The 13,581-nt window shown below is 37.2% G+C and overlaps 1 protein-coding gene across 1 annotated transcript in view; it reads right to left on the minus strand.

The window, feature by feature from the left end:
- The window catches only part of LOC102510113 (ATP-binding cassette sub-family A member 3), a 79,178-nt gene that overhangs the window by 41,702 nt on the left and 23,895 nt on the right, over positions 1-13,581 (minus strand). The window contains 7 exon segments of the mRNA XM_032460902.1: positions 477-645; positions 1,159-1,257; positions 3,353-3,503; positions 4,606-4,816; positions 5,140-5,295; positions 5,531-5,685; positions 10,713-10,842. Coding sequence (XP_032316793.1) covers positions 477-645; positions 1,159-1,257; positions 3,353-3,503; positions 4,606-4,816; positions 5,140-5,295; positions 5,531-5,685; positions 10,713-10,842 — 1,071 coding nt within the window.

A 13,581-nucleotide genomic window follows, 5' to 3' on the forward strand; every position in this document is an offset into this window, starting at 1 on the left:
GACTGCCAAGAAAACCAGGATGCTTTATAGGAGGAATAGACAATTAAGAGAATGAAATAAATGATAGGCTTCTCGGGGAGACTTCCTATGCTTAGGATCATACTGATTAGGAATGATTTTTCATGCAGTGTCAGTTCCCATCACAAAAACTTAAAATATTGTGCATGCTTAGTTATTAAAACAGATGCTCACTCCAGATTCAATGAACTAACAAGTTTCTGGGTTATAAATGCGAAAAAAATTAAAACAGAATGAAAGTGAGGAATAGCAATGGTGAGAATGACAGCTGAGATCTTTATCTAGAACATATCACTTCTGCATTAGGAAGTTAATGAGGTTGTGGTACAGACTGCTTGAGTCTGGTTGGGTCCACAGTGGCTGAAAACTCCACACTCCTGTCGTTCAAGTGTCAAAACAAAATGTGCCTCTTGCACCCCAAACACAGATACATTAGGTGTCTTAGCAAAGGTGCTTACTCCAGTGTTAAACGTAACAGCAGGGCTTTCATTCATCGTGGAGGAATCTGCTCTCTCATTTCTGGACATATTCCTATTCTGGTTCTTGACTGAGACTTGATTCATTGGGGAGGGAGGATGAGGTTGGGTAGCTTGAATATCTGTCTCTGAATCTTCCATATTACTGACCCTACATCCAAAAAAAAAAAAAAAAAAAAAAAAGCAAAGCATTTCATTTCAACTCTGTCTCAACGTATCTTGTTTGGAGAATGTGACTCACAACACCCAACTCAGAAGACTCCTTGGTTTGCTTACTGACTGGTAGGAGTATTACATGGAGGCATCCTGGTAACTATCGTAGAGCAGTGCTTCCCAAACACCAGTCACAAGACTGCTGCTAGACCATAGTAAAGTTAGGAAAATGAGGGCAATGTAATGAGTGTTTCATTAAGTTGAACTCATTCAGTTTAAACATTAGCAACTAATTCAGTTTGGGCAAGTTAAATAGTCTTTCTTTTAAAAACCGATAATTATAATATTTTTTCACTGTTCTTATTGTTTAAAAAAAAACACCTGTCAGTTCCATCCCCTCATTCCTCTTAATTTTCTAACATAAATCTGAAAGTGTGGTGGATTTACAAAGGTGACTAAGATGTGGTACTTTTCCCACAGGTTTTTATTTTATCTGTGCCTTGCTGCTCACCGAAGGAAGACTTCTTCCATGCTAGTGATAGAGGCATCGAAGCTAGCTATGCCCAGCTCTTTCTGTCTATTTTCCAAATCAGTAAACAGAACTCCAAACCTAGAATAAGATAAGAATAAGAAGAAAAGAAGAAGGAGAAGAAGAAGAGGAGAAGGTGTAATTGTTGCCAAGAAAAGTCAGGGGTGTTTCAGGAGACCTACTTTGAGGTAAATAAAACATGTGGTACAAATCTGTAATTGAATTACCCTTTACTATGTTATTTTGCTTAAACCTGGTATCAGGAACATATTAACACATTTTCTCCTTTTTACTTGCAGGAGTTTCACAAAATGATTTGTTAATCATTTAATTTGTTTCTTTCAACTTCTGTTGCTGTCCAGTGGTTTTCGTGCATACTTACATCCTCTAATTAGCTTTAAGCATATGAATATTCCCTGATAAGCACACTATTCTGGTACTTCTTTTACATGTCCATTACTTTGGAATATTGCACATTATTCCACTGCCATATTCTAAACCTAAGTTTCATTCTAACAAGTCTCAGCATTGTTTTACACGTTACAATACTGATTTAAAATTTCAGAATTACTTTTCTTGTGAGATACATTCAATGAATAAGAATAGAGGTATATGCAATTAAAATTTCTTTTTTTCTTCTTTATTATTTATTCAGGTAAATAAGTACAGCTTAGAACAATGTCTGGCAAAAAGTAAGCACTCAATTACTATTAACTATCAAAATTTTAGCTGGAATGGGAATCACTAAGAATTTAACCATCATTACATTCTTTTCATATTATACACTGAAATAACTGGATCCACAGGTATTTCTTTTTCTTATAATTTATTCTTCCTACTACTTAGTTTAAAACTGTCCATTACAGAAAACACGTTCTGCCCTAATTTCTTGATTTTCATTTTATTTTGTAGTGACTCTATTATTCTGAACCTAGCAATCTACGATTAGTTCACTTCTTGGATCTTCTAACATATTCTGTCTTCCAAGTCCAAATGACCAGTAAATAGATATGAAAAACATTATCTATTTCTAAATATAAGAAAATAATAAACTATTAAATTATTATAAATGTAAACATGAAGAAGATATGATAAAACATGATAAAACATCTGCTTCTGAATACTTTTATTTCCTGTTTTAAAGACATTCTTTTGAGAATGTTATTTGTGTCCATGTGAATGAGGATGAGCAGGTAGTGTGATAAGTTTCAGCAAGTGTTTTTATCTTTATGTCTCCTTCAGATAGATTCTTCAGTTTCACATGGATCCTGACTGTCACAATGGGGGCAAAGCCACCACCTGATTCCCACCTTTTCTGAATGAGTCAACTACCATTCATCTCTGACAATGCATATTAGAATTTTAACTTCTAAATCCTCCATGCTATTTTATTCTTTCATTCCAGCTTATGTAGTGTCCTGGTCCTATTCTGCCAACTGATCACACTGTTCCATGCTGCTGATTCCCAAGAACTTCAGGATTCACGAAATAAACAAAGTTCAAATAATGCAGCTTCTTTTTTCCGCCCCCTCCTTTTTGATACATTCTTCTTTTTACTAAAAAAGGAGAAGTTAAAGCCCTTCATATTCTTCTTGATTACGACAACTGACTCTACTCTAGGGAATATCAAAGCAAGTATTACATATTATTATAAGAAGTATTATATATTACATATTTTGGACATATGCATATTTAATAACATAGTAACATGTGTACATATTACATATACAAGAAGATTAAAATATCATACTTTAAAAGTCACTGATGAGTAATCTTGGTTTCCTTATCCCTTTTTTAGGATGCTTATTTCAGGTGGAGTTATAATTTTTGTGACTCCCTTTGATGAATAACTTGGCTATCAAGCTGCCTATTTCCTCTGGATTCTTGCCCCTCTTGCTTCAAAAGCCACCACTAAAGACATTTTTTTTCTCTCTCATTGTCTTAATATTTCTATTTACTCCACTCACCATGCAAGTTTTACTCTATCAACAACATATCATCAGTTACCACCAATTAAAAACAGGCAGCCATAGGCACTAGGTGGCATTCCTCTCTAAAATGCAAGTGATTGGATTTGTCTTGTTAATTTGCTTGCAAAGCTTGAAGAAACTCAGAAAAGCAATGATAATTCCTGCTTATCTAAACATCAATCATTTAGCACTCTCTGAATCCATACCTGTGTGTATACTCTTTAGGTAGAATAAAAGATAATTCATTTCTAACATTCTTCTCCAACGTGGCTGTTGGTATATGATAATAAATCAATTTGGAGATTTCTTCGATATCACAGTGAGGTTCCTTCACCATGATTATATGGTATCCCACACCTGAGAAAATCCATTTAGAAGAACAAATAAGACAATTGGTACTTCCTATATTCTTGTGAGACTGCACTTGGTGTTCCATGGTTTGAGTGAGCTAGAAGAAGACTGAGCATGTCACAAATTATTTGATTATAAGCCTAAGGAGCTTTATAACACTTTTTCTATAATTTCGTTAATTTTCTTAGAGACCAATAGAACAGAAATAGAATGAAAAGCCTCTATTATCTGGCCTCTTGTCCTATTGACACTGAAATATGAGAAGACAAGGTTAATATACATTAAACAGATATTTATTATAAATCAGATAAAAATTCTTTTCTTCAGAGACCTAAGAAATCTCTCCAGAGTACTCCGTACCTTCACTAGTGCACCTTCCAGAAGACAGGGGATCTGTGCATGGATGAGATCATAGAGACCTCTTTAAGCTACAGTAGAGTTTCTAGTTTTTTGGCTCTGACAAATCCTCTTTGCTCTCCATCTCTGCACTGTTTCCTTCACCTTTAATGATTTATTTCCACCCTGCAGCCCTCTCCTGCGCTTTTGAAGCACCATTGCAGTGAAGGACTAATGTACCCTCAGAGATATTTCTCTCAGTTCTTTTGGCCTTGCATGAGTTATCAGAACTGAAATTTTTTTTACCAAGTCCTTGAGGGCCCTGGAGATTATCTGCTTCTCTACATTTTCCCAATAATCCATTAATTTTTCTATTTGTCTATTCATCACCCATCTGCTATCTACCTATCAATCATCCATCTATCTCTCATCTATCCACATTTCTATCAATTTCACTGAAGGCACAACTGCAGTCAAACAAATTACAATTTAAGTAGAAGCTAAATGGAAGAAATGAACACAAAATTTGGATAATACAATAAAATGTAGTGGGAAGTACTTTTGAAGAACTAAAATAAGATCATTATTTCAAAGGGCTCATAGTTAAGCCTCAACTTACAGGACAGAGGGAATCATTGAAGTTTCGGGTAGATAGTTTAAAAAAGTTCAAATTATGTTAGAACAATATTAACAAGACATCAATATCTATGATAATCATGTTAGAAGAATGTTAGGACATCAATATACAAAGAATGGTCAAAGGGAGAGACACCATATATTTTTTTTAGGAAGACTGAAGAGCCGCAGCACCGCAGGGATCCCTCAACCATGATGGCTATTCGGTCACCCAGGAAGTCAGCTTCATCCATGTAGTGGGTGGTCAGTAAGATGGTACGACCCTGCTTGTAATGCTGAAGAAGATCCCAGGTGGCCCTCCTTGAGGCTGGGTCCATGCCAGATGTTGGTTCATCAAGTATCACCACCTAAAGTCCCAAAGAACAATTTCATGACCATCATTAAATTTTATGTACTAGTGCCACTCAGGTCTTATCAGTCACAGGATTTTGCTTTTTCAATCACGTGTCCAATTTAAGCTACGATAAGAAGTTCAGACTAAAACTGAATTAAGAATGGTGGAGTAATTCCAAATCTGTGACCATTTTATACCAACTAGATTGGTAGTGTAAATCCCATCTGGGATTTCATTTGGAAGGTTCGTTTTAGATTGTGTCAGCTGACTTTTTAAGCAACCTTTAGTGGAGATCAGTGCTTTTTTTCTTTTTCTTTCTTTTTTTTTTTTTTTTACCTTTGAGTCCCCTATAAGGGCTATAATGATGGAGAGTCTTCGCTTCATTCCTCCACTCAGTGACATTGAAAATGCATTACGCTTTTTTAGTAAGTTAAAAGTAGAGAGCATCTTGTTTGTTTCTGTAAGACGCATCTTTCGAGGGATTCCTTTTATCTGGAAAGAGGAGCCAGAATTCACATGTTGCTTCCGACTTTATCCTTAGAAACATTCTACACCAGCTGTTTTCTTACATCATTTATACAGGGTCTTCTTCCCTTTGCCTGTATTTATGTTTAAAGGAGAATTTATCAAAAATCAATCTTTAAACTTTCTAAGAATAAGGATATTGACAGTAATCTACCTTAAGGACATGAGTAGAGTGGGAAAAATAAACTTATCTTTGGCTCACCACGGAATAGAAATAAAGGTGTTCTGATACTGTCAAGTAATTAAACAATAAATCCTGCTGGGGACACAAGCCCAAGCTTTTCCTGATCTGGACCATCTGCTTTGAGATGTCATATCCATTAACATAGGCCTCTCCGCTGGTAGGAAGACAAAGACCTAGAATCGAGCAGAAGACGTAACAGAAGCTTAGCTTTCATGAGGGAGCATGACTAAAACTTGTTCATTGGCACCTCAAATTTGAAATCTATTTATGGATTACTCATTAGAATTTGCAACTTCTCACCGAGAAGAAAAATTTAGAAAATACCAACTGTTATCTTTGAAGTAATAAAATTAGAAATAATTTATTTTTTATCGTTGTTTAATTAACTGTATGCTCTAATTTTCAACAAGTGTAAATGAGTAGAAATCATTTCGGTAATACAAACACTAAAGAGTTTATTATCAGAACATTCCAGCATTGCCAGCAGCCATTTGACTATATTTAAGAATTATACTGTAGCTGACCATTGTAAATCTTAAAGATCCAGACAATAAAACTGTTGTCTTTGTAGAATTTAAATTCTAGTTGAGGGAGATAACAAATTGTAACCTAAAATAGTTTTAAAATACTTAAATAACAGGATAATAGGGGGAGAAAGAAGACAGACCAGCACGGCGTTGGACTCACCTCTGCTCACGAACACAGCAAAATTACAACTATACACACACACACACACACACACACACATACATAAAGCACAACTCTCACCAAAGTAAACCCTGGAACTAGCCAAACAGCTCTTCTAAATCCAAGACTAAAGAAAGATCCACACAGCGTCTGGTATGAAGGGAGAAGAGATCTGGTCAGGACCCATATCCCTGACAGGGGACAAACAAGAACAGGGGATATCACAGGCTTGAAGTTCCTCTCTGGGGAGCAAGAGGCTTGAGCCACATATTAAGCACGTCAGTCCTGGGCCCCAGCACTGGGAAGATGAGCCCCTTAGCTGGTTTGAAAACCAGAGAGTCTTACCAGACAACTATAAGACGACTATAAGAAACTGAGACCTAACTCTTGGAGAGCACATGCACAGAATTCCTTACTCTCAGTCCCAGCGAGAGCAGCAGATTGAAAACTGACTGGGACTATGGCTTGGTCTTACCAAGACTGCTCAGCATGCACCCCAGCCCAGACCAGGCTTCTGTTCCAGCCATCTTACTCTGGCACTGTTCCCCACTAATTCGGAGGCTACTTGAAAGTGCATACATTTGGAGGAAATGGAGCCAGCTCAGACCTCAAAACTGCCTCTGACCAAAGCAGAGGCAATCATCACCGAGTCACACATTGCTGCTCACACTCTGGAGGGAATGAAACTAGCTCCAGGATGGGGACCGCCATTGCCAGAGCATGCGTCCTTGTACCTACCTGGGAGGGGGCGGGGATCGCTCATGGGGCACCAACCTCTCCATCCCTGATCAAGCCTCTAACCAAGCTGCACCCACACTGGGAAAAAAGTGAAACCAGCACAGAAGTGTAGCTGCAAGTCTTCAGGCCCTGGCCAAGTCCCAAGCCATGGCAGAGACTTCTGTCATACCTGGGAGAAACTTAGCTCTATCAGCGATACTGTTACAGCCCCTCAGTTCTTGTCTACACCCTCAATAGGGCAGTGATGCTCAGTGAGCATAGGAGAAACCACGGCTTGCATCTGGCTGCGGCTTTTGCCTTTCAGCTCTAACCCTACAACCTACCAAGGTGGTGGCTGCCAGCACACCCCAGCAGGAGGCACAGTCCATACTCACTTCAGATCCAGCTCTCCCACCAAAGATGAAATACACAGTCTACATAGGGACACTCCCACACAAGGATATGTCTAGAAGACTGGGAAGGTGACTGACCTAATTTCATACAGATAGAAAAAGCTAAACAATATGAGAACACATGGGTACATATCTCAAACAAAGGAACAGGGAAAAACCCTTCAAAAAGTCCTCAATAAACCAGAGATAAATGATTTTCCTGATAACAAATACAAGAATAGTAGTAAGAATACTAACTGAGCTAGAAAAAAAAATAAACACAGTGAGAATTTTAATAAGGAACTAGAAAAAAAAATTAAACAATCAGAGCTGAATAATACAATAACTGAAATGAAAAATACCCTGGAAGGAATTAATGGAAGACTGGGTAATACAGAAAGATGTATAAGAAATCTGGAAGATAGAAAATGGAAATCACCCCATCAGGATAGCAAAAAGAAAAACAACTTTTAAAAAAATGGGAATAGTTTAAGACCTCTGGAACAACATCAAGCATACTAACATTCACCTTACAAGGGACCCAGAAGGAGAAGAGACAGAGAAAAGGGTAGAAAATGAATCTGATGAAATTATGACTGAAAACACCTCAAACCTAAAGAAGGAAACAGATATCTAGGCACGGAAGGTAGAGAGAGTCACAAACAAGATGAACTTAAAGAGACTGACACCAAGACATGTAATTAAAATAGCAAAAGATAAAGAGAGAATCACCAAGGCAGCAAGAGGAAAACAAAAAGTACATGTAAGGGAACCCCCATAAGGCTATCAGCTTATTTTCCAGCGGAAACTTTGCAATTAAAGTTTTTGTATTTAAAGTGCTGAAAAGAAAAAACCTACGGCCTAAGACATTCTACCTAGCAAGGTTATCATTCAGAAATGAAAGTGAGATAAAGAGCCGCTCAGACAAGCAAAAACTGGAAGGGTTTTAAAATGAGTTTAAAAGAAATGCTAAGGGGTCTTCCTCAAGTGAAAAAGAAAGGCTAAAACAAGAAATAACAAAATATAGGAAGGGGAAAATCCTACTAGTGAAAGCAAATATATGGTGAGAGCTATGGATCAACCACTTAAATAAGCTAGTACAAAGGTTCACAGAGAAAAATTGTTGAACTAAATGACTATCAGTTTAAAACAAGAAGATATAGTTATAGGTGAACAAATATGAACTCCTCAGTGACCACAAATCATAAACCTACAATAGACATACAAAAACTAGAGAGAAAGGAACACACACATACCACAAAAGAAAATAATCAAATCACAAGGAATAAACTTAAAAAAGAAGAAGAAGAAGAAAAAACAAAACAGAGGAGAACTACGAAAACAACAGACAACAAGTAACAGAAAGCAGCAAGTACACACCTATCAATAATTGCTTTAAATGTCAATGGACTGAAAGCTCCAATCAAAAGCAGATGTGGTTGACTGGATAAAAAACAAAGCTCATTTATACACTGCTTACAAGAGACTCACTTCAGAGCTGAATACACATAGTGACCAAAGTAAGAGGACAAAAAAGGTATTTCATTCAAATAGAAATAACAAAAAAGTCTGGGGCAGTAAAACTCATATCAGACAAAATAGACTTAAACAAAGTATAAGACAAAAGACAAAAAAGAGCAATTATATAATAATGAAGGGAATCAACACAAGAAGAGGATACTGCTTTTGTTAACATATACACATACAATACAGGAGCATCTAAATATATAAAGCAAGTACTAACAGACATAAAAGGAGAAATTGACAATAATACAATAATAGCAGGAGCCTTTAACACTCCACTGATATCAATGGACAAACCATCCAGACAGAAAAAAATCAGTAAGGATTAAAGACATAAATGTAGGGCCAAAAACCATAAAACTCCTAGTCAGTACACTTTTTCGACAGGATCCTTAACAACGGTTTTTGGATCTGTCTCATCAGGCAAGGGAAATTAAACCAAAAATAAACAAATGTCACCTAATTAAAGTTAAAAGTTTTTGAACAGCAAAGGAAACCATCAACAAAATAAAAAGACAACCCACTGAATGGGAGAAAATATTTTAAATAATATGTCTGATAAGGGGTTAATATCCAAAATATATAAAGAGGTCATACCACTCAATATAAAAAAACACAACCAAACAACCCAATTTAAAAATGGGCAGAAGACCTGAGTAGACATTTTCCCAAGGAAATCATACAGGTCGCCAACAGGCATATGAAAAGATGCTCAACATCACCTATCGTCGGGAAAATGCAAGTTAAAACCACAGTTAGGTGTCACTTCACATCTGCCAGAATGGCTCTCGTGGGTCAAATAATAAATGTTGGCAAGGATGTGGAGAAAAGGGAACCTTAGGACACCGTTAGTAGAAGAGTAAATTGGTACGTCCACTATGGAAAACAGTATGAATGTGACTTTAAAAACTAAAAATAGAACCACAATAAGACCCAGCAATTCCACTCCTGGGTATAAATCTGAAGAAACCAAAAACACTAATTTGAAAAGATACATGTACCTCAATGTTCATTGCAGCATTACTCACAACAGCCAAGATAAGGAAGCATCCTAAGTATCCAGCAACAAATGAACGGATAAAGAAGGTGATATATATGTCATAAAGGAATATTACTCATCCATAGAAAAGAATGAAATTTTGCCAGTTCCAACAACATGGATAGACTTGGAAGGTAATATGCTTGTTGAAGTGTCACATTGATAAAGACAAGTGCTGTATTCTTTTATTTATATATTGAACCAAAAATAAAACAAATAAATAAATATAATAAAACAGAAACAGACTCATAGAACAAACTAGTGATTATTAGTAGGTAGTGGGGTCGGGGGAGGGGTAATATAGGGGAAGGGGATTAAGAGCTACAGACTACTAGGTAAATAATAAATAAGGTACAAGGATGTATTGTATAGCACTGGGCATGTTTCCAATATTTTACAATATCTTCAAAATCACTGATTCTTTCTTCTTATAATTCACATCTATCGTTGTGTATCTTCAATAAATTATTCACTTTGGTTATTGTACTTTTCAACCCCAAAATTCCTACTTGGTTCTTTTTAGAATAAATTCTATCTTGTATTGACATTTTCTGTATAAGGAGATATTATTTTCAGACATTTCATTATTTCTTTAATCGTGATTTCCTTCAGTTCTTTGAACATGTTTATAATAGTTATTTTGATGTCTTTGTAAAAATCTGATATCTAGTATCTCTCACAGGAAGTTATTTACAACTTAAAATGAAAAGTGATTACTAAACAGCTTTGTGTATCACTGAAATGACTAAACTATAAACATCAAGGAGATATACAGAAGCCTCATAAGCTTTGTCTACAGTGTCTGTGTGAGGACACTCTCTGAACAGTGCTGAACACATACCTGAGAGAATGGACAGAGTAGTGGATTTTCCTGCCCCATTATGTCCTAAAAGAATGGTGATCTGCCCCTCATACAAATTCAAAGTCAAGTCTTTTACAGCTATTTTGGTAGTGTTCTTCACTCGGAATTCCTGTGGGGGGAAAAAACTCACAAATATTAACTTCATCTGTCACTATGACTTTGGAAGAACAAGCACTCAATATCAACTATGTATAGAAAAAACAATACCACATAATCAATCTCATGAGGAAAAAAAATCAAAATGTAAGAAGGGTAAGACAGTGAAAAGGGAAAAAAAAGATATTTGAGGGCATAACATGAGTTTCAGAATTTCACAGTAAATCTATAAATATCCCCTGAGCAATCTCATGCATTCCTGCTGTTTCAAGTACTGTCTTGAAGCAAATAATGCCACACTCTTCTTCAGTCAATGCCTTTGTCCTAATTTGGAGAACTCCCAATTAAAATTTCTGATGTGTAGACTACCAGTGCCTCTGCTTAAGATGCAAAAATATGGAAAGAACGTCACTCTCAGCCCTAGCAAAAATGAAACTAAATGATCTACAGAATTACAACTTCTCTCAAACTCATCAGAGAGGTGAGATTTTCTAGGCAACCAACTAGCTTTAAGTTAATGAAAAGATAGGTGCCTTCAAGGAGAGATGATATATAAATATTCACTTACCTGGAGCAGACACAGGCACTATAGAAACTAGCATGAAGATTTTGGCTAAATTTTTAAAGAAAATGAGGTGAAAACAGCCTCAGAAACATAATATTTAAACAGAAGAATTGGGATTCAAGCCCATTTCACTCAGATTTAAAGCATACATTCTTTCCAACATATTCCATTGTTGATGAATAAAGGCAAGCCCCCTGTGTAACAGAAAAGAAAATGCTATTTCTTTTTTCCCTCAAATGGCAGCTGGTGTTGTTACTCCCTAGGTGTCCCCATCCTATCTGCTCCCTCGACCTAAGTAACAGGCTTGTGTAACTGCTTATTTGAAATCCCTACTTGGGTGAATGTCTAAACTCCTGTGTCCAAAACGGAGCTCATTATGCTTTTGACAGACTTTTTTTTTTTTTTAATTGTTCCATAAGAAGAATCCTCTTTCTTCCAGCTTTCAGTAACAGTTCTTCACTTCAATAGCAGCCACCTCCATGAACACTGGGCTCCTGCTAACAGACCATATTAGGCTCTTCATGCTTTCGCCAACACTCTCGTCAAGGTTCTTCCAGTTTCTCCTCACTTCTTAATTCCCAAATGAATCCCATGTTATTAATTTTTTGTTATGAAAGCATCCTATTTCCAGGTTCCAAAATATATTTAAGTTATATTTAAGCTCAGTAACAAATTAACCAAAACTTAATGGCTTAAAGCAAAAGTAAATACTCATTTTTCTTGTAGTTTCTGGCCTTAGAAATGCTCCACTGGGCAGCTTTGGCTCAGGGTCTGTCATGATTTTGCATTCAAAATGTTGGCAAGAACTACAGACACCTGAAAACTTTGAGACTGGAGGATCCACGTTCAAAATAGGTCCCTCATGGCTGCCAAGTTGGGGCTGGATACTGAAGGGAGGACTCCGTTCATCCTGTGTTGGCTTCTCATCCATCGTTTAGGCAACTGCTTGAGCATCCTTATAACATGGCAGCTGACTTCTCCTAAAGTAAACAGTGTGAGAGACCAAAGCAAAAGCCTCAGTGACTTTTGTGACAGCCTCAGAATGCAGTTATGTCACTTCTGCAGTTTTTGACTGGTCATACAGGTTAACTCTTCAAAGCCATGAAAATCAGGAGATGCTGGGACACTGAAGGCTACCTTGCAGGCTGTCTACCACTTTTCGTGACATAATCCAAGTTATTTTCTCAGTGGCCAAAATGGGTTGTGGGCTGTCTTGTGAGGCAGAGGTCACCGCACCATCTTCAAGGAAAGGAGAAAGAAATATCAGCCCCTAATTGGGAGGAGTGAGCCATTTCTGCAGACTGAGGGTTCAGGAACAAATGGGACTCGAGGCTTTCGTGTCCTAGGTTCCCATCCTGTGTCTCCACGTTTCATTTCTTCCCAGTCAAGATCCCAATTCTGGGATAGGAGACCTGCCCGGATTATCAATTTAACTTTCTCTAGAGTTCTGCTGTTCCTATGATTAAATCTAAGGCTTACTTCTCAGCCTTTTCTGTTCTTTGGTTGCTAGAAATGAAAATCCCTTTATATGCTTCCAGAGGCTTACTATATTTCAGCTAGCTTCTGATGGTTAATCACACACAGCCTTTCATTTTCCATCTTCAGTGTATCCGTTCTCCCAACAACATCCATCCAATTCCATGGCCCCTCTAATTACTGCTTTCCCAATATTTTAAAATGCTTAATAGATGGCACCAAGTATGCAATTCTTTCCCCTGGAATACCGCCCCAATTCATCATTTATGAACACTGTACTGCTTCCTTGCACGAGTCTACCTTTCATCTTATCACCTGCTTTCTCAGTCTACTTGGGTACTAACAATCACTAGTTAGATTCCCCGGGAAGTACACTCTAAGACAGAAGTTAGCATCCAGGTAGTTTACATGAGATGGAAATTAACATGCAGGAGTGTTCTTGAGGGCAACACCTGTGTGGGGATGCAAAGGATGCAGATTTGGAGAGAGAGAAGAGTTGGGCTTCAGTACAGTAACAACAAGGTGAATCCCACAAAGACATGGGCTTGATTTTGTGTGAGGTGACTCTGTTCCGTTGATTTTGTTGTTGGACAGGGTGGCCAGCATCCACAATGATCATGCTTTCAGAGAGAGTTAACTGAATAACCTAACTGAAGTGGTTTTCCTTCCCATCCTACCCCTTAATTGCTGTATCATCACCCTATTTATTCC

Source organism: Camelus ferus, chromosome 18, assembly GCF_009834535.1.
Source record: "Camelus ferus isolate YT-003-E chromosome 18, BCGSAC_Cfer_1.0, whole genome shotgun sequence".
In the NCBI taxonomy this organism is placed as follows: Eukaryota; Metazoa; Chordata; class Mammalia; order Artiodactyla; family Camelidae; genus Camelus; species Camelus ferus.